General features: G+C 36.6%; 3 protein-coding genes and 2 long non-coding RNA genes across 5 annotated transcripts; 4 read left to right on the forward strand and 1 right to left on the reverse strand.

Annotated features, from left to right (window-relative positions):
- Positions 1-133: 133 nt before the first annotated feature.
- Positions 134-1,571, forward strand: LOC147485463 (uncharacterized). Its single transcript, XR_015202441.1, has 3 exons — positions 134-174; positions 955-1,164; positions 1,280-1,571. It is a non-coding gene; the product is annotated as an uncharacterized LOC147485463 (long non-coding RNA).
- A 2,850-nt stretch (positions 1,572-4,421) lies between these two features.
- Positions 4,422-5,095, forward strand: LOC147485464 (uncharacterized). Its single transcript, XR_015201975.1, has 2 exons — positions 4,422-4,663; positions 4,787-5,095. It is a non-coding gene; the product is annotated as an uncharacterized LOC147485464 (long non-coding RNA).
- A 497-nt stretch (positions 5,096-5,592) lies between these two features.
- Positions 5,593-6,916, reverse strand: LOC147485465 (uncharacterized). The gene is made up of 2 exons (XM_086573527.1): positions 6,287-6,916; positions 5,593-5,601 (listed from the first exon to the last, which is right to left on the reverse strand). Exons 1-2 carry the CDS (start codon positions 6,914-6,916, stop codon positions 5,593-5,595), a joined length of 639 nt encoding a protein of 212 aa, XP_086429653.1.
- A 9,377-nt stretch (positions 6,917-16,293) lies between these two features.
- Positions 16,294-17,310, forward strand: LOC147485466 (uncharacterized). Its single transcript, XM_086573528.1, has one exon. The coding sequence runs from the start codon at positions 16,294-16,296 to the stop codon at positions 17,308-17,310; it is 1,017 nt and encodes a 338-aa protein (XP_086429654.1).
- A 1,764-nt stretch (positions 17,311-19,074) lies between these two features.
- LOC147485467 (uncharacterized) lies at positions 19,075-20,319 on the forward strand. The gene has a single exon (XM_086573529.1). The coding sequence runs from the start codon at positions 19,075-19,077 to the stop codon at positions 20,317-20,319; it is 1,245 nt and encodes a 414-aa protein (XP_086429655.1).
- The last annotated feature ends 1,717 nt before the right edge of the window (positions 20,320-22,036 follow it).

The raw sequence follows: 22,036 nt of genomic DNA on the forward strand, positions 1-22,036 counted from the left end.
ATTGTTGTTTCTATATCCTCATGAATAATGATTTCATTGGTAATATAGAGAAGGATTTTTCTTTTGAAGTTTTCAGTTGGATGTATTACTAGATATGATTGGAACCCCCAGAAAAGGATAATTTCTTATGTGCGAAACTCCTGGTGCTGCGAAAGCATGGGTATCAACGCTATAGTAAGCTTACTTTTCTTTTTGCTTGGCGCTGTATTGTGCTAAATATTGTATTGTCTGTTTTAGGCTATGAATACATCTCTGACACTTACTCCTTAAAATTGATTTGGGAACAAGTGGGGGGAGCAGGGGCTTCTTCTCCCTCCCTTTCTTCAAACTATGATTCGTCTTTTCACATCAGTAGACCCCAACGGTATTCAGGAAAGACCATTCTTATCACCGATATCTAGCAGGGTCCGATGCACCAAGAGAAGATATCAAACTCTTCAAGATCTTTCCACTTGCATGGCCCTAATCCTTCCTCCTATTCTCTATTCGAACCTTTGATTCTGGATCATTTTCCTGAACCAATAGGGTTACTAAGCAAGTTGTACTACCTATTCTATACTTGGGAGATTACTTGATAATCTGCATTTGTTTTTGGTTGGGAACAAAGAAAGCAAAGAAAGGCTTAAGCGAGTACTTTCCTTTCTGTTCTTCATGGGACCTTACCTAATTGCCGAAAAATTGAAAGCAAATGGCAGAAGCAACTAAAAAAATAGTTTCTAAAAGTCCATAATTAAACTCGGATTAATTAGTGCTATAATCTAAAAATAAAATGAATTGAGATGTGCAATGTGGTTGTAGAATTTACTTCTCATAATGAAAATTATCTTATTGTGTTGTTTTAGGAGTAGCTCATATGCTATATAATTCGACCACAATTAGATTTACATTATCAATGTGTATGGTTAAATTATGTACACAGTTCTAACCGGCTGATCATATTTTCTAATTTGGTAGCTTCAGAAGCTAAGAGTTGAAGATGGTGAAGTTGACAATGATAGCTCGTGTGACAGATGGCCTCCCATTAGCAAGAGGCTTAGAGGATGGACGTGATCAGAAAGATGCCGACTTCTACAAGCAGCAAGCCAAGGCTTTGTTCAAAAACCTGTCAAAAGGCCAGAATCACCCTTCAAGAATGTCAATTGAAACTGGTCCTTATGTGTTTCAGTATCCTTTTGATATTTTTTCTGATTATCCCTATAAATCTATAATCATTTTCCTAATCCCGCTTTTACATAGGATATTGAAAAGCTTAATTGTTGCCTTGACTTAAATTGCATAGCTACATCATCGAAGGTCAGTTCCAATGGATATGTTTGCTCATATGGGTATTGCAATGAAAAAGCACAAGAAGTTAAGGAGGATATGACCCAAGAAATATTCGTATCTGTTCTATGCTTTGTACATACCACTTGGCTGTCCAAAATATTGACCCAGTTAACAATAATGCTTGGGCATATGCCACAAACTTTGTCCCCGGCAAGTGATCTGACATTCTGACCTATAAATTTGAGCCAGGGCATTTGGATTCTTATGTATGATGTAAATTCTTATGTATGGATATTTATTTGTTACATGTTGTGTGCTTTCTCTTAGTGTTGTAGAAGTCTTGCCTTATCCTAAGATTTATTTATTTTTTAAAAACAATAATACTCTTCGTGGGTTGGCTTGCACATGCAATCCATCTGCCAGGTTCTGTGAAAGGGCTATGCATCACCTTAAGTTGTTTCATTCATATATATTTTTGTGTAGAATCTTTTGATGATGCCCAATTGTTTGGCTATTGGAACTTATTTTCTCATTGCACCTCATATCCATATGTACAACATGGAATGGAACATGAACATGTTCTGTTAAATACATATATGTTAGTATTAACAAAGGATCTATCTTTCACTTGGTTTTCTTAACCATCCTCATCACTGATAGCTTGCACTTTGCAAATGGGGCAGACATTCTTCACTTGCAGCCATTTTTTAATGCAGTCTGCATGGTATTCATGCCCACAACCAAGAGTTCCAACCTTCTCTTGATTTCGATACTCAACCTATTCTGGTTTAAGACTACGAAATACTTTAAAGAACAAGCTGCGTGAGTTTTGCAAACAACTTTGGACCATCATTGGCAATTAAGTTAAAAAAAAACTCAGATAAAAATATCAAACCTTGCATGAGGCTAACAAAGTAGTAGTATAAACAATTTCGTAATTTTGGACTGAACTTTACTTCTGTTATATAGGCATGAAAGCCTAAATTTTGTAATCTAATGTTGATGCATGTTGCTTTTATATTATTTTGACATATGTAAATACTCAAAATTCATCCTACACTTTTATTTTCCATCCACGTGCGAGCACGTGCATTTAAACTAGTGTCCATAATAGAGGAGTGTCAATACCTTGAAATTGTTCAAGGGGTGCCAATCCCAGGAGTGTCAATATCGTGCCACAAAAAAAAACATCCGTCCTCCCTAATAAGTCTATCAATCTGAAAACCCTACAATATATTGCTAGCATCCAAATTCAAGATCGTATTCAAGGCGGTTACCCGTATTCAACAATGATGGCACTTGATATTGACATCATTAATGAATGTACACGTTACCATTGGCTCAAACTCATTGTCTTGAATCTTGACGCAACTCCAATTCCTTTGAAAAGGAAACGATCACGTAAAACCACGTGATGACAGCTAATATTACTAGGGAGAGAGAGACAGGGTAGGCAACTCTCACACTCACCTTTCCTTTAATTTATCAAAAAATAAAAAACACCTATCTTAATATATAGAAAAATATGGGATATGATGAATATGATGAATAGTGTTTTCACGTACGTCACATGGGGCAGTTTGGTAATTTCACATTCTCTATTATTTTTTACTTTTTTTTTGTCATTTTGTAGGGGTAAAATTGTAGTATTATAGTTTTTTAAATTAATTTCTAATCATAATGGGCCTTAGGGCATCTCCAATGGGGGTGTAAAATTACACCTCCACATAGGCGTAACCTAGGTGCCATTAGGATTTTACAACTCCAATTATAAATTATTATAGAGTCCATAAAATTTACTCTCTATTCTTTCCAATGGAAAAATGTAAAAAAGTTCAATTTTAAATTTGATGACACTTCGCCGACGCCTCTTTTAAATTAAAGTGGGGCGCCACTTTTAAATGTCGTTTAATTTAAAATTTTCAAATTGTGACTTTAGAAATAGATAAGAACGACATTTCAAGTGACGTCCAATTTTTTTTTTTACGGATATGCTCGAAATGTCGCCTCGAGCTTTTTATTAAAAATAACGGGGGAATTTCTCACCCTCTCTATCAACTAATACTCTATTACCTACGGTATAACACCCCCATTTGAAAGAGTTTTTTGACATTTGGGTTGTAAAAATTCCACTCTATATGATTTACACCTCCCATTGGAGATGCCCTTATGTTTGGAAAAGTCAAACAAATAGGGGTAAAATAGTCTTTTTCACATATGTTATAAAAGTATAATTGTAACTTTACTTTCTTTTTGAATATCAAAACTTTGCCATTTGTTTTTATTGGTGGGTCTCCTCGTCACGTGAGAAAGTTAAACAACGGCTGCCCACAGTTGAATACGTGCGCAGTACGCCCTCTCTGATAAGTCTGTATCGATCTGAATACACCCATCCTCTTCCTCATCAGGGCCAGCTCAAGCAAAGTGAGGCCTTAGGCAAAGACAAAATCTGAGGCCTTTAATGGAGAACCATCATTAAGTGTTAAATTCTTTTAAAATCACCAAGTGTAAAAACCACAAATAATCCTTACACTCTACTATGAGTAAGGATGCATAATAGCGTTCAAAGATTACTCTGTGTTACACTCGCTCAATTGAAAATAAGAACTCCAAATTTCGTCATGAAAGAGGAGAATTATGAGGAAAATAAGATGAAAAATGAATTAAAGAATGAGAGAGACTTGGGGATATAGAGAAGATGACAGAATTAATGTGAACTGGTTTCCTAATTTACTGGTTTTATTCTTTAATTGTTGATCCTTCTTAAGAAAGAAAATTAATTAAATGAGGGCAGTCTCACCAGATATTAAGAAAACGAGTCAGTTGTGACCATTAGATTCATGATAAGCTTTGGGATTGGCATTGGATAATGAACTAATTGATCATATACCGTGCATAATTAATTTTTCCCGAAATATAGTGGATATCCAATTTGAAACCCCACAGCACTAGACTGACCAATCCCTTAGATTCATGATAAGGTTTTGGGATTGGCATTGGATAATGAACTTTTTTTTTTTTTGATGGAAAACATTGGATAATGAACAAGTGGATCAATCATATACCTTGCATAATTAATTTTTCCCGAAATATAGTGGATATCCAATTTGAAACCCCACACTTCCGTAATAAAAAAATGTCGCCATTACTAATATGGCAAATTGAAACGTGCGCACACCAGATTTTGGATTCTAATATAAAAACACCTCAATTATTCAGCACTCCCCAATCTCTCCCTATAAATAGTGGTTAGCCATGGCCTTTAATTTATTATTATCTCATACAAAAACTATCTAGAAAAAACATTCGCACTACACAAAGATGGCTAAGTCTCTTACTAGCATTGTCAGACTCTCTGCTCTCCTCTTCGTATTTCTTGTCCTCTCCAACACTTTTGGTGAGTTGGTACATCATGTGATAAAAGTATTACTCCATTTTTTAAATTTTTAATTTTTTTTTATCAACTGGTATGTTAACTTGAAGTGTGCATGTATCAAATTGTTACTTGTTTGTGATGCAGAGACACCAACTATGGTGGAAGCGGACTGTGAAAGGCCAAGCGCCAGGTATGCTGGCGTCTGTGGCAACTCTGGTGGTTGTAGCAATCAATGCAAGGAATTTGAGGGAGCATTTGGTGGAACTTGTCGCTATAAGTTTCCGAGTCATAGATGCGTCTGCTTCTTTCGTAATTGCTAAATAATCGCACCACTATTGTAGCGCAATAAAATAAGATTGTCACTCGTGACGGTGACCCATCTAATATATGTACTGCGTTTCTATATGCACTTTGGTGCTAAAATAAGATGAAGCTATCATGTTTGTCCGCGTTTATTGAGCATGCAAATCAAACCAATATGTGTCTCCTCGCTACACCAGAACTGTTAAAATATAAAACAGTATCAGCAAGAAGAGCCGTACGCACGGAGAGAGAAAAATATGCGTATAAACTTTAATATATTTTTAATTTATTCCTAACTCGAAAAACCCCTCTAACCAATCCTAGATCCACACAAAATCACGTTGATTCAGCAAACTTTCTTTGAACATTAAAATTAGTGTTTTCTCATCTATTCCCTACACTTTTTTCTCATCAATATTAGTTCTTCTTCTTACTTAAAAGAGAGGCCTTCCCCATAGAAAACTTTCTTTTTTTATTTCTCTTTAGTTACTTCTCTCTACAGCTCTTTTAAGTTCTTTCTTTCTATTTATGGTTGCTCAACTATGGAAACGGAGGACGGTTTTATCTTAGAAGCTCTGGTTATTGATGATTTACAATCAGAAATGGAAAAGAAGTGGAATCTCCCATCTTTTCCAAGAAGAATAAGACTAGGAAACCTGAAAGAAAGTGATAAGAAGGATTGGGAGTTTTCAGTAGTAGGAAAGCTTTTCTCTCCAAGAAGATTTGAAGATGAAGATATCAAAACCCAGTTAATAAAGAACTAGAAAATACCAGAGAAGTTCTATCTATCATCACTCACGAAAGGTGTCTTTAAAGTCAAATTTACTACCTAGAAAGCAGTGGATTTTGTGCTTGACAATGGGCAGTGGCGGAGCTAGGAAAGTAAGTGAGGGTGAGCCAGCCAGACAAAAACCAAGCATACAAAAAAAAAAAAAAAAAAAACATATATTATATATATTAATGTATTAGAAAAAAAAATCAAATCTAAACAAGTAGTTGTTCATAGTTGTCCTCGGCGGCCTTCTTTTTCGTCATCCTTCTTCATCTTCTGGAAGCGTTGTAAGATCAATTCGGTATCAATGCTATCAAAAACTTCTTTTTCAATGTATGTTATTAAACAATCATTCAACCACTCATCTGCCATCCGATTGCGCAAACGATTCTTTATGATATTCATAGCAGAAAATGCCCTCTCCACAGTGGCAGTAGCAACAGGTAAAATCAGCGCCAACTTAATCAACAAATAAACAAGTGGGTACACAATGTCTTTCTTCGTCTCAACCATTTTTTTGGCTAGGCCGCTAATTCCATTTACTTCACCAAACTTAGTATCGAACGCACATCAATGATATAATTCTCAAGCTGATCCGCTAATTCCATCTGATCTATCTCTGAAAAATCATCGGGATAAAGTCGAGCAAAACGGATCAACTTTTGCTTATCGAAAGCAACAAACGATTCACTAGGATCAAGACATGCCATACAAAGAAGTAATTCTGTGTTTGCTTCATTAAACCGGTCGTTTAACTCTTGAATTTGCAAATCAATACAGTGATAGAATAATCCAACACGATAGTAATGTAAATTGGTGTTTCCTTCTGCTCTTCGTCGAGACCTCCCTCGAGCCATATACCTCTCTTCCATATTTGGAACAACCACATCATGTTTGACACATAGTGAAGAAACTTCAGTAAGGAGACTATCCCACCCATCATCTCTCATCGCCTGTAAGCGTACCTTTGTTATTTTAACAAGAGTCATAGCATTGACAATGTCTTGGTCTTCACGGAGTTCACGCTGCAATGCCTTTGACAAATCATTGCTAATTCCTAGTATCCCTTTCATCAAATGCAAATTGAAGATAAATTCAAAAGACTGCACTGAATCTAATAATCCGTAAGCCTCACCTCTTTGTTCCGAGCTTGAACCATTTTCCGCTACATTATCAAACCACATCAACTCTTGAACCATAAGTGGTTATCATGCCAAGAAGTGCATAATAGTGTGAGCCCCATCGAAAGTCACCGGATCGTTTAAGACTAGTCTCTTGATTCAACCCTTTGCCACTTGAAATTTTCCACTTTGTAACGCCGCAACAACTTTAGCCTTCATTGCATCGCCAACATATCCCGCCGCTTACATGATGCTCCAACGGTATTTACCACATTAGAGAGAATACTAAAAAGGTTAGCGATTGACTCATGATTCTTTTCAAATCGCTACAAGGGCTAATCAAGCCGATGGGCAAAACAATGAACATAAAATCTGGGACTCATTCTCCTTCATTACAAGTGCTTTTAGGCCATTCAAATCACCTTGCATATTGCTTTCTTCCATCATACCCTTGTCCACGCAGCCTAGATATGCTCAACCCATGCTTGGAGAACAACTCATCGATTGCCTTTTAAGTGTTAATGCACTAGTTTCCTTAACATGCACAACTCCAAAAATCTCAATCAATCACATAACCTTTCTTATCGACATAACGCTAAAAACAATCGTCATTTGCTCCTTAATTGATATATCACGCGCTTCATCAATTAAAATAGCAAACAATGAATTTCCATAATCTTTTAGAATAGCATTTGTAGTTTCCACAATGCCGTTAATTCACAATATCTTTTTGGATATCGGTGATGTCAATTCCGATTTTAGAAGCATTATCAAGAACTTTCTTAATGACTTCGTTATGATCTTTCGAAACCGTATAAGTTCAAGAAAATTACCTTTATTGATCGACTCATCCGATTCATCATGACCACGGAAAGCTAAACCTTTGTCTCAAAAAGAAACCTAATGCAATCGGTTATTGCGGTTAGGTGTATTCGATAATCCCTTCGAACTTGGTCGATTATGTCCGTGAAGAAATGTCTCGATATCTTTGCTCTTGATTTAACAAAGCCCGTCTTTGCCCTATAAGCAATATTATGAGCACTATTTGGTCCTCCAACGTGCTCCTTTTAATTTGGTTTTTCTTTCCCAATTAGTAAACCCCCGTGAGAAAAAACATCCCCACCTCCTTGTGCCCCCCTTATTAGGTTTAAAGAGATAACAATATAGACAAAATGCGCATCCTCGTGAATACTATATTCCAACCAACTAAACTCCTCATACCACTCAATCAAAAGCGCCGGATTCTCTTGCCTCTTGTTCTTGGAGGAAAAGTATGATTAGGCTAGCAAGGACCCCTAAGCAAATATGCTTTCTCTCAATCGAAGTCTTGATCATTAGGATGATAATCACGAAATCTTTTCCTCGGTCAGGGTCTCCCTGAAGACTAGACAAGTCAAGTTCTTTACGATTTTCACGTTGAACCCACTTTGACGTGGGTTGTTCAATACCACCATCCTCAATTTCTTGGTGACTTCGCTTTGAGGAAGATCCTACTTCAACATTGGCAACAATATTTGTTTTATTAGGTGGTTGAGTAGGTTGAGTGGGTAACGACTTTCCTTTGATCAAATACTTTAACATATCTGTTTAAACAATTAAAATAAACTATTAATCAACTGAATTGAAATTGCACTAATTAAAATAAACTACCAATGTTATTATGATATTCACAAAATAAAATTAAATAAAAATATGTGGTTTAATAAATTCACAAAAAAAAATACAAAAAAAATTAAAAAACATACTTTAGGAATCAACTTAATATGAAAAGATAAAAAAAATAAGACAAGAAATTTAATAATATTAGGCTTACCTATAAAATTTTAGAAATTATAGATAACTAATTAAAATAATAAAGAGAAAGGTAAATTTGTGGAAAAGTAGGTACCTGCGTAGTGGGTTTTGCTTCAATTTTTGATAAAAAGTCAAATTGGAGTAAGATATTTTTGTTTCTTTGTTTGTTTCAATTGTTTAGTTTCGGTTTGTGTGCGTGCTTTTTATTTTGTATTTTGGTCGGTTATGGGTTGTGGGTTTTAAGTTTGACTTCAAAGCCAACACTGTTAAGTACTTAAGTGTTAACCGTACTTTAGTACTTTACATAGACACAGTTAGCTTTTTTGGAGATTGTTAAGTCTTTTTCGGATATAACTGTTATGGGTCGTGGGTTTTAAGTTTGACTTCAAAGCCAACACTGTTAAGTGCTTAAGTGTTAACCGTACTTTACATAGACACAGCTAGCTTTTTGGTTTGTGTGAATAGTAGAAAAAAATTTGTTTGCGAAAGTTGAGGGTGAGCCAGGGCGTACCCTGGGCCCCCCTGGCTCCGCCACTGACAATGGGCCATGGCTTATACATGGGTTTGTCATCTCCTTCAAAGAATGGGTCAGAGATCAACCTTTAGATAAGTATGATTTTGCAAACTTCAAAATGTGGATTCAGATTTATGGGTTACCGGCGGAGAGATTACAATGGGAAAATATTCATAAAATAGGAAGTGGCTTTGGTCTCGTTACTACTCTAGACGCGGTTGGAGGTTCAGAAGAAGGCTCTTCTTTCTCAAGGGTCCAAGTAGATTTCCCGATCATAAGACAACTTGTTCAAGAACAGGTAATAGTATTAGAGAATAACAAAGAGTACAGTTACTTTTAAGTATGAACGAGCACCTTTTTTCTATTATTATTGTGGCCACATAGGCCATGATTACAATTAGTGTTCTACTTTCCTTGAAATCCCTGAAGTAAAATAGAAGAAGGGGAGAGTTCATATAAACAGTCTGCTTAAATGGTCTAATAAAACAAGGGCTAAAGCTTATAAGTTGGGTCGAGGTATTCAGGATAGAGTCATTTTAGAATGGGATCCAGAAAAAGATACTAGAGATGGAGATTTTTTGAAGGAACTGCAGGATCCAAGGTCTAAATATAAAGGTCCCCGGACCAAGGCACCAGAGAGGGTGGCAGCTTCAGATCGAATGGCGACAAAAAAGTCTATGGAAAAGGACATATGGAGCACAGTCAGTAGGGCTACAACAGGCAGTGGGAATCAAGGAAATGAATTGGCAAAACCGAATCAGGAGAGTACAGGTGGCACCGCCTAAAAAACAAATGGAGACCAGAATTATATTGGGTCCTATTACTGCCGGACCCCAATTTGTGTTGGGCGGATTAAAAAAGCAATTATTCTGAAGTATGTCATGAATTTAATTAAAAATTAAATTGAAACCCCAAACTTAAACGATCCTGGTGTGGTTTTGACTTTAGAATCCCAACGATTAGCCACCACCGTTTAGGACTTAATCAAACAACCCGCCACACCGGTCAATAGCCCAAAAACGAAATTTTGAATTTTTTGAAAGTTCAAATCCCAATGACATGGCCACATCGTTTTGGACTAAGTCCAAACGGTGTGGCCATATCGCCGAGATTTAGTCCAAACGGTGTGGCCATATCGTTAGGGATTTTTCTAAGTCCAAACGGTGTGGCCATTTTTCTAAGTCAAATCCCGAAACGACATGGCTACATCGTTTTGGACTTCGATCAGAGATGGTGTGGCCGCCATGTCGGATTTGGGATTTGAACTTTGAAAAAAATTAAAGTTCGTTTTTGGGCTCTTGGCCCGGCCCAGGGCGGTCGTTTGGACTAAGTCCCAAACGGTGTGGCCAAATCGTTTAAGTTTGGGGTTTCGAATTCAATTTTTTGGGGACTAATGACATACTTGTAATAATTGTTTTTTTATAGATTTTTTGAAACCAATGGCACACTTGTAATAATTGTTTTTTTTGTGGGAGTCTGCCCAACACAAATTGGGGTCCGGCAGTAACAAATACCTTTACCATTATGTTTCGGAGGAGAGTACACAGGAGAGGACACCTGGCGGTCTAGAAGAAATGAAGCATATTAGGCGTGAGAGGGCCCAGTCTGAAGCACGTGAGAAAGAGTCTGCCGCACAAGACATGATAGTTATAACACCCCGTTAATTTTCTTTATTTTTCCTTATTATTAGGATTTAAAAAGTAATAATAATATTAAAAAGAAAATAAAAGGATAAAGATAAAATAAGATAAGATAAAAAGGTGGGAGAGTTAGAAGGGTTTGGTTACAATTGAACTCTCCCCTTTTGTTGGATTTTTCTGGTTTTTGAAAAAAGGAAAATAAAATAAAATAAAATAAAAAAAAAAAAAAAAGAGAAAAGGAGAAGGAGGTTTCTTGCTGGGAGAGTTGCTGGCAACAAGAGCGTATCACGGGTGAGTAGATCTTATATATACGGATTGAAACGTGATTTAAACTTTATGGATTATTCGTTGGGATTTCAAAATATATGATCCATCGTTCTCACGTTTTTTTTATGAATCGATGTGCATGATAATACATAAGGCATTTGTAGTGTTAAGCTGTAGGAGCGTTTTTATCGTGATCTATATATGAATATGGGAGCTAGCCCCTTCTTAACTTAAAGGCTGATTCTCTCGAGGCACGTTTGGAATAACTAACTCTATTATAAAGTGTCACATTAGATACTTAAAATATAGGTACTGCATGGCAGTTGCAGTCCTTGTAACATCTTGATTTATGTGTTTTGTCTTTGCTGCAATTTGATTGTTATATTGGACAGTGGATATTATTGTACCTGTTTTTGGTTGTTGTGTGTTGAGTCCCGCGTCGAGGGGAATTATTTTCAGTATTAATTCATTATCTTTCCTGAAAAAAAAAAAAAAAAGAAAGAAAAAAAGAAACATAATTCATTTGGTTTCCAATTATCTCTTGGTGTGGACTTGGTGGTGATAGGCCACAACCAGTTCATGCTCTAGACTAAAGCCATTCTTCCTATTGTAGACCGCTTCATATACTATGTTGATAGACAAAAGAAGGAGGATATTATGTAACCTGCTGCAGTGAACAGTTTGTCTTATATTGTTTCCATAACATTGAATTATATTATCTTTAAACAGAAGATGTAGATTAATGAGAGTCTATTGGCTTGTGGCCATTGCTGTGATTCAAATATTGTAGCGAAAGATTCAATGTGTCCGTGTCATTCTTTTTTTTCTTACAAAGTTATCAGCCCTCCCGTCCTCAAGCATCGGGTCATCCAAGAGACAGCTTATTTCCAACTTATATATCGTCCAAGAACATGAAATGCTTGGCCATAAATAGTGGGAGACAACGTTTCCAAGATCAAACATCTTCCCTTTAATGGAAAAGTCAGCTTTTAGTCGAAAAGTGAAAAGTCAATCTGATGGTACTGAATATCAACCTTCTTTCTGAGATAGGCCCTCCAGTGATTCTTGATATCGTTTTCTGTTATCCCCGGCACTGTACCTGTGTACAAAAAAAAAGAAAAGAAACGAATTCATTAAGGTAAACCGTGAGAGTTTTGTCCAAGTTAAAATTCAGTAAGATGTAAACTTGCATTGGGTAACAAGTCAACTATATAGTTAGAATTCAAATAAAAGAGTTTGGGCCGGTTTGAGTGTTATAAAGTTTGAACTAGTTTTATTTTAAAACACAAAAAAGTAAGGTCTGGAAGTCTGCTTTCCAACCCAATCGACCTCGATGCATTCCGAGGTTTGTGGATATAGTTACGGTGTTCGGAAGTTAGCACGTCAGAATTTTCTGACTGTAGAAATTCGGATCTGTGCCTGTTTTCGAACCACGTTTTCATATAGTTAGGTTCGGATTCAAAACCTCGCCAAAACATGAAAGAGTGATTTTTCTGAGTCTTCTTTCCAACCCAATTGACCTCGACGCATTCCGAGGTCTGTGGAGATAGATATAAGGTATGGAAGTTTGGTTGACAGAAAACAGTGCGTCAGAAATCAGTTTCTACGCACTGTGATCAAGTACAGTTTTAAAATAGTTAGGTTGAGAGTTAGAATTTTTATAAAACATAAAAGAATAAGATTTGGAAGTCTGCTTTCTATTCCAATTGGCCTCATCGCATTCGAAGGCCTGTGGAATTAATTATGGCGTTTGGAAGTTTAACTGGTAGAAAATAGTGCGTCAGAAATCAGTTTCTTTGCACTGTGTTTGAGCCTAGTTTTGGCACATTTATAATGATATTGGGTATTTTTGTAAAACATGAGGAAGTAAGTTATGTGCGTCAGCTTTGCCACACAAAAAGCCTCGATGCGTTTGGATACCTGTGAAAAGAGTTGTGTCATTCTCGAAGATAGTCCGTCAGAAATCTAGTTTGCTTTGATATTAGGATTTTTTTACGTTTTCGACCTAAGTTTTCTTCTAGATGGGCTGAGGTTAGGAGTTCGAGTTCTACTTTAAAAAGTATGTGTACATACCTTAGTTCTAAATAATTAAGTTACATGTCATTTGAATGAATGTAGGAAAAACTATAGCATTGACTATGTGGCTAATAAGAACTACGAAGGCTTGATTCCAATTTTGAAAGATTTGGATACGTAGGCAGCTTTGAGCAAAAGTGCAGCCACTATACTATATTAAATATTATATATTATTTATTGTGGTAACTATATGTGAACGTGATTGTGTACGTGATTGTGGTTATTTAAAATGTATTCACGAAACATTTAACTAATGTGTTATTCCTGATTGAACCTTTTGATATCTATGATTTATATAATTGATAATGAGGTGAGTTGATTAGTTATTGTGTTTGGAATCTTTAGTAATGAATTATTGTTTGGGACGATGTTTGTTTTGTAATAAAAATATTATAATAAAATGAGAACTCATGAGTGTTAAAAATCCGGTGTAAAAGTGTCCGGTGAAAGTTTAATGTGTCGCCCACATCTTTAGAACTCTCTCCACCTCAGTTTGTAATGAAAAGAAATGTTTATGACTTGTGATGTCATGTGATAGATGGGTATTCATTGAATGTGCCATGAATGACCCAATTGTTTGGACTGCCCTAGAGAGGAACTAAGGTATTCACCTTTGGGTTGGTCGTATTCCTTGAATGTACCTGAATGTAGGTTTGGGTATTCCTTGAATGTGGCGGAATGACTTCGGGGCATTCATTGAATGTGCCATGAATGGCCCGTTAGTGTTATGATAGGTATTCCTTGAATGTGGAATGACCCAAGGTATTCATTGAATGTGCCATGAATGACTGATGTTTTGTTATGCCCAAAGGAGGCTTTGTGATTTTGTGTATGGAAAGCCCGAGATGGCGTGACTCACAAGTTATGAGTTTACAAGATGAAAGTATGTTTCTGGAGGCGATATCCCGCTTGGGACATATGTCTTGTAGTGGTACTTTTCGGTGTGAGTGAGGCACACTGGATGTGTGATTTGGCAAATGTGTGTAGTGCAAATCGTGGAGTAGGAACTAAAGGTTGGGTTGTGTCTTTGAATAAATGAGTCAACGAGATAATTAATAAGCAAAGTAAAATATTGATTTTACGTGTGATGGAGTTATTGCATATGATGTATATGATTTTTATGATAAATGCTTATGTGGTTTGTATGAGTTGATACTACAAGGGATGAATGTACTCCTTGGTTGTGACTTTTCCTCGCTCTCATAAGTAGGCGAAAGTGATACTAAAGTAAAAGTATATGAATTGTGTAAATGTTATGGATATGAAGTGTAACGGTAAATAATATTAGTAAATGATTGTGATTTCTATGTATTTGTGAAATGACTATAACTTGATATGTTATTACTGAAACTATTAATAACTTGTGATAGTCCGAGATCTATGGTTATGCACGCAAAACTTTATGACGTAATGATGTCATATGAATGACTACCCTTGATGAAGGTATTATGATAAGTGGTATTCCCCGAATATGCGGGACAAACCAGATAATATCAATTAGACTTAATTGTCTTAAATGAGGTTTGGTTATGAATGGAATTTGACCAATGAGATAAATCATTTTATTATGATGTCTAACTCGTTTTGCTGGGGAGGTAGGATCTATTTAATCTTTTCTGGGGACGTAAATATCCTACCCTAAGGCGGCGTGTTGGCTTAAAAGGTAAGGTATACCAAACTCATATTTAATTAGGTTATCATATGTGCAGTTAATAAATGGAATGTAAGTGGTATTGTATTGTGAGTTATTTTGGAAAGTGGGAATGACGAAAGTACTATTATATGAGATTCTTGGAATTTGTATGTTGGGGGTGAAATCTTTACTTGGGAAGAAACTACACGCTTTTGGAAAAAGCGGAACTATATTGTCTTCAAGTTGATATTGTTAGTAATGTTATATTAATCATTTGAAAGATTATTATATATATTTTGTTGTTAGTCTACTTATACCAAAGAAATTCAATTTGTTGACCCATGTTTGCTTTGTTTTGCAACGTGGGTGTGTTCTTAGGAACATAGATGGTGGAGTCGTGATGGATAAGGACACGTGATTTGGAGTTGCTCTTGAGTCTTACGGTTTAAGATTTTACTCAAGAGTTGGTTAGTTTTTATAGTTTAATAATGTGATTTAAGAATTTTTCCTTTTTAGTTTCTTTTGATTTCAGTTTTTGTATATATCGTGTTTTGATAACGGGGTTTTGGGTTTTGTTTCATCCCCGGTTTCCAGATAATTAAATATAATTGTTTTATATATTGTCCGGAAATTTGGGGTGTGACAATAGTGGACAAAGCCAAATTCACTTATAGACACGGTGGGCCTTAACTTCGGGTAAAGATATCATCAAGCCCACAAACTTAGAAATGAGTGATGAACTAGAGATCCAAAATGAAAAGAACCCATGGACTGTTCTAATAACAATGCCGAATAGATAAACAAGCCCAAGACGCGAGAACTACAAGCCGAGTTTCAAAATAAGGTAATAATAGAGAAGGCTGAAGAACGAATCATCGGGGTGAGTAATATAGTACGATCTCCAAAGTGTATCTATGGAGGAAATGCAAGTGGAAATGGTAGAAGAAGCACCTATAGAAAAACAAGGATGTAATCTTGTTGTAAATACTGATATTAAGGAATCTTTACCAACGGGGATGGGGCTAGTACATGAGCTGCAAGACCAAGAGAAACACACAAAACATCAAGAAGAGCTCAAACAAGAACCAAGAGGTCAAAAGAGAAGCCTTGAAGAAAACACGCCAACCTTTACAATGGGGAAGAAGAGAAGGACGGTAAAAACAGATTAAAGCGACAAGCACAAGCATCGGTGGAAGAAGAACAGAATCTCAAAATCAAAAAGGCTTAAGATAAAACCACGAAAGCTCCAGCCATGATGAAAGAACCGTAGTGCAAAAGCTACGGAAAGAAACTTCGAAAAGAGGTGGAGTCTCAAGTACAAGAGGATGGTGTCCAAAGCAAGATATCTCGAAGCGGGAATCGTAGTTCAAGAGAGCAACAAATCATGGAACAAGCAGAAAGAAAAAGCATCGAGAAGAAAGCAACCACGGTAAGTCGATTTAGAAATTCAAAAGATTGAAGATAGGAAGCACAACATGGATGGGCTCGCGGTTGCTGACCCTCATCAGCGGCCTCCTCATATATGATAGCCATGAACTGTTGGGGAATGGGTACCTCCTCTTCAGTTCATATCTTAAAGGACCTCATCCATGCCCACGACCCGGATGTCCTTCGCTTATCTGAAACGAAAGCAACAGGAAAGAGAATGGAGATGGTTAGAAAACAATTAAAGTACCAAGGGAGCCATGTAGTACTAGCAGATGGCAGAAAAGGTGGTCTTACAGTTCTATGGAAAGAAGATTGCAATGTGAACATTCTAGCAGCAACTCAAAATTATATCACCGGAAAGGTTACAAACTTTGGTTGTTCATCATCCTGGATTTTTATGTTTGTCTATGGAGAACCTATTTTTCACAATAGAAAGAGAGTATGGGATGACTTAACCAATGCAGCTCATCACATAGTAGATCCCTGGGTTCTTTTTGGGGATTTCAATGCAATTACAAGTCTGGATGAAAAAGATGGTGGTCGGAAAGTTATAAATAGAAGCATGGTAGAGTTTAACGACTTCATAAATGGTATTAGTCTGATTGATTTAGGCTACAGAGGTTCTAAATTTACATGGTGTAACAATAGAACTTATGGAAGTCACATCTTAGAAAGATTAGATAGGGCTCTAGCAACTCCCTCATGGCAAGAACTTTTCCCTGAAACCAGAGTTACTACTGTACCCAATGTCAATTCAGATCATCTTGCTCTATCTATTACTTTACATAAAGCTGAACCTACTCTAAATAAGCCTTTCAGATTTTATGAAATGTGGCTCAGAGATGAGAATTGCAAGAATGTCATAGAACAAGCCTGGAATTCCATAGAGGAAAATGATAGCATGACACTGGTTGCGCAGAAGCAAGAAGCTACAAGGGAGAAACTCAAAGTGTGGAATAAAAGAGTGTTTGGCAATGTGGGTCTCGAGATTCAGAATGTTAAGAAGCAACTAGAGAAACAAATGACTGGTGACATGAATCAAAGGAAGTATGAGATGATTCAAAGCTTAAAAACAAAGTTAGTTGAGTTACTTGAGAGAGAAGCAAGCATGTGGAGGTAGAAGTCAGGGCAAAACTGGGTGAAGGACTACGCAAGGAATACGAGGTACTTTCATATCTCTACCATGTATAGGAGAAGGAAAAACAAGATAGATAAACTCAAGAATGAAGACGGCATATGGAAAAAAGGTAGATAAAAAGTGAGTGAAGTGGTTAATACTTTTTTCAAAGACTTATTCAGGACTGATAGTCCAGAAACAGATAGCACAATTCTAGAACTTTTCAAGCCATTTATAACAAAAAGGGAGAATGATATTTTGGGAGAAGTACCTACCGATATGGAGATATGGAATGTTGTCAAAAAACTACAACCTCTTAAAGCACCAGGTCCAGATGGTTTCCAAGGAGTGTTCTATCAAAGTTGCTGGGAAGTTGTAGGGCCTCTTATCACCAAGATAGTTAAGGATTTCTTCACTTATAATATGTTACCTCCTGATTTAAATGAAACTTTTATTACCTTAATTCCCAAAATTCCTTACCTAGACCATATCTCGAAATTCCGACCCATAAGCCTATGCAACTTCACCTACAAAATCATCTCAAAACTTCTTGCAAATAGACTAAAAACCCACTTGCATAAAATAATATCCCCATTTCAAGGAGCATTTGTCAAGGGAAGATTCATTGGTGACAATATAAGATTGGCAAGTGAGATCTTCCATCACATGAGAATGATGAAAAAGAAGAGACAAGGATGGCTAGCCCTCAAATTGGATATGAAAAAGGCTTTCGATAGGGTGGAGTGGAAATTTTTATACCAAGTACTAGAAAAACTTGGTTTCAGCAACAAATGGATATCAATGATCAACAAATGCCTAGAGACGGTATCCTATAGAGTGCTTCTAAATGGCTCTCCCTTGAGTCATATTTTTCCACAAGGGGGTCTCAAGCAAGGAGATCCCTTGTCACCATACTTATTCATACTTGTCACAGAAGCTTTGTCAAGACTCTTGGGTAAGGTAGAAGAGGAAAAGAAGCTAAGTGGCTTCAAGATAAGGAAAAGATCATCTTCAATCAGTCACTTACTATATGCAGATGATTTGATTGTATTCAGTAAAGCAGTAAAGCTAGTTTTGAAGAAACTAGCAACATGAAGGAGTTACTAGAGAAGTACTGCAATGCCACAGGCTAGGAAGTTAACTGGCACAAATCCAGTGCTTATTTCAGTCAAAATGTACACCACAGGCACCAGAAAATACTGATCAAGAAATGGAGAGTCAGAAAGTTCACGGAGAAGGAAAAACACTTGGGGGTGCCAATATTACTCAGTAAGAAGAAATTGGAGGATTTTGAATATCTTGTGGACATTCTGCAAAAGAAAGTTACAGGTTTTGGAAGGCCAAGATTCTCTCACAAGCAAGCAGAACCACTCTTGTCAAAGTTGTGGGTCGCAAAGACTAATATATGCCATGGGAGTCTATCCTCTACCAGTAAGTACTTGTGAGAAGTTGGACCAAATAAACAGGGACTTTTGGTGGAATGACGTGGATAAATCAAATGCAGGGCATACTCTTAGTTGGGAAAAACTGTGTAGAGCAAAGATTAATGGAGGTCTAGGCTTCAGAAGAGCTAGGGACATGAACACGGCAATGCTTACAAAGCATAGCTAGAGAATGATACAAGATGCTGACTCTATATGGGCAAAAACTTTCAGCAGCTTATACAAATGGGATTGCTTTACTCAAGAAACAGTATAGAAGAAAGACTCTAAGTCATATTTCTGGAAAGGTGTAAAGAAGAGTTTGGGTGCAGTAAGAGAGGGCTTTATGTGGTCACTTAGGAATGGCAGTAGCATAAAAAGATTCACTGAACCTTGGTTGTTACTCAATGACAAACCAGGTTCATCCAATCCGGACTATGTCATCGGCGATTTTTCTTTCACAGCAGTGGAAAGGAGTGGATATGTGAAGGATTTAGTAGTAAATGACACTACTGAATGGAATCAAGAAAGGTTGGGAGAGCTGTTTCCCAAACCAATCATGGAGTGCATCAGCCTCAAATCAGTAAGGCCAAACAATCAAGACAAGATTATTTGGTGGAGAGAAGACAAAGGGATGCTTACAGTAAAATCAGCTTATAAGATACTTTCAAGAGAAACAGAGAAAGGAGAATGCTCGAAAAGCAATAGCAGAAGTATACAAAGAATCTGGAATCTCGAAATAGATGCTAGTACCCAACTATTTTTATGGAAGCTTTATATGGGTGGTTTAGCTGCTGGAGAAGTGTTGTTAAGAAGAAAATTCCTAGGAGATGTGAGTTGTGCTTTCTGCATGAAAGAGATAGAAACAGATTATCATTGCTTCTTAGGTTGCGAGTGGTCTAGACGATTATGGATGGGATCTATTCTTGGCCAGAGAACAATGCAGAATGAAGATAAAGATGTCAAAACTGCACTGAAGACTTTGCTGGGATGTGGTTTGCAGAAAAATGACTCTGAAGGCAGATATGCAAAGACCTATGCTATTTGTCCATTGTCAGAAATTTGGAATTATAGAAACAGGGTAAAGTTTGAAAAAAAGGAAGCTAAACCACAGGACCTCTACAATCATGTATATACTCATACAGAGCAAATCATTGAAGCTTTCAAGTCCAACAAAGCCTCTCATAGGACAAATGCTATGATCACATTCACTTCAGCTGAACAAGTGAAGTATAAGAATTGGTATAAGATATATTGTGATGGTGCATATGAGAAGACCACAGGAAGAGGAGCTATAGCAGCTTTCTGTAAGGGGCAAGATGGAAGGATTGCAGGAGCAGTTTATAGCAAGTTCAAAAGCCAAAATGTCATGGAAGCAGAATGCAAAGGTGTTGAACTTGCAATTATAATGACAAAGAAACTCCAGGTCTCGCAGGTAGTGATATTGGGAGACAATCAAAGTCTTATGAAGAATCTTGCAATAGGAGAAAACACTATGACAAGAGACTCAGAAGATAGCTACAGCAGGCTTCAGGATGTTCTGCAAGAGTACCATGAGACTAACCCCTCCTTAGATTTTAAATTCTTCTAGCTAACTAGAAATTGTAATACAGAAGCAAATCAGTTAGCTAAATGGGCCAACAAGTATGCAGGGATTAGCCCCCCACCTTGTTGGTTGCATGATTCTGTAACACCTCTCTTTAAAGTTTAAGTATGAATGAAAGTGGTTTTCTATCGAAAAAAAAATAAAAAAACTGTTAAAATACGACAAAATCTTTTTAACCCAAACGACACTTGTCATCTATCGAGCGGTTCCAACACAAATAAGCGTCGTGTCCTGTCTAAAACCGTCGATCGTACATCTAGAAGATATGTTTAGAATTTACTCAAAAGTAGTAAAAAATAGGAAATACGGTTTCTTCCTCCTCATTTTCATTTTCCAAGTTTCTCTGAGATTTAAATGGCGAAAACCCTAGGGTTTTGATTCACTTATTTTCCTTCTACTCAATTCTTCATCTTCTCTCCCAAACTCCCAATCTCTTTCTCTCTGAACTGCGTTGTTTTCTCTCGATTCTGGTAAGTGTTCTTCTTTCCATGGTTGTTTTCTTTCAATCAATTTCGTCAATTCACCTATTTGTTCAAATAATGTTAGTTAAAATATTATTTAGAACGAAGAATTGCATAATATATCCTAATTATAACCTTTAGTTTGGATTAAATTTATTTGTCTCATTTTTAGAATTGCAAATCAAATTTTGTGATTGAATGGAACTCAATGAAATCAAATTTTCAAGTTTTTATATAAGACCTAGAAGAATTAATACACATACTAAGTTGAAGCTCACAATAGAATATCGATTATCGAATATTCACGAGAGAAAGCTTGTAGCCTGGTAAAATAGGTTTAATATCTTGTTATTCTATGTAATTTGAGTTTAATGTTGTTGAAAATTTGAATGTATGATTTGATATGTTGTTAGATAGTGATGGCATCGGGGTATGATGAAACACGCGTTTGATTGGACAATTATAGCATTGAATGCTCATTTTGCTGGAGCTGTTGTTTTTGGTGTGCTAACATTTATGAAACCTAATTGTATAACAGAACAACGAGAAATCCACATGCTCTCGAACGTTATCTTGGTGGATCCTCCTCGGGCCAAAGAAGACTTGTAGCTTCTAGATTATGTCCGGCGCATTAAGAACAGATGGTGGAGGTTGGTCCACTCAACCACTAACATGTTATATATGCACTTAAATTTTCTTGTGAGGATATTCTCTTAATATATGTTCATTTTTCTCGAAAAGGGTAGGTCCATTACGTATGTGGGAATTTCAACCGCAATTAATACTTTTATAATTAATGTTCTAGAATAGCCTTCAAGAAGTCCCAACTTCATTACTTCAAAATGCGATGCCCCCCCAAAGGCCCAAATTGTATTTCTCTTTTCCACAGCTCATTGACCGTTATGTAAGTGTTTTTCTTCTTTATATCCCACATTCATAGTCTTTTGCGATGAATTTGTAGATTTCCTCAATAAAATTGAAGGGTCATTATATTCATTTGATATGGTCCATCGTTATTTACTTATTTCAATGTGCTTTTTATGGAAGTCATGTTTTCCCTCCAATTGAGGATGACATTCTTTCTTTGAGCGGTAAAAAGATAGGGTAGAAGGATATATTAAGCGGCAATCAATCTGTTCCATTCATGTGTTAGAACTGCAAGCATGAACAACATCGAAGCATATCTGGCCTATGGCCAACTGTGCTGTTCCGAGGGATATTGATATATCTAGTTTCAGTTT

Source organism: Coptis chinensis, chromosome 7 (assembly GCF_015680905.1).
Source record: "Coptis chinensis isolate HL-2020 chromosome 7, ASM1568090v1, whole genome shotgun sequence".
Taxonomy (NCBI): Eukaryota; Viridiplantae; Streptophyta; class Magnoliopsida; order Ranunculales; family Ranunculaceae; genus Coptis; species Coptis chinensis.

Coding starts and splice junctions, on each gene's coding strand:
- LOC147485465 (XM_086573527.1), bottom strand. CDS start 6,916: ATGGTTCAAGAGTTGATGTGGTTTGATAATGTAGCGGAAAATGGTTCA.
- LOC147485466 (XM_086573528.1), top strand. CDS start 16,294: ATGAACTGTTGGGGAATGGGTACCTCCTCTTCAGTTCATATCTTAAAG.
- LOC147485467 (XM_086573529.1), top strand. CDS start 19,075: ATGTGGTCACTTAGGAATGGCAGTAGCATAAAAAGATTCACTGAACCT.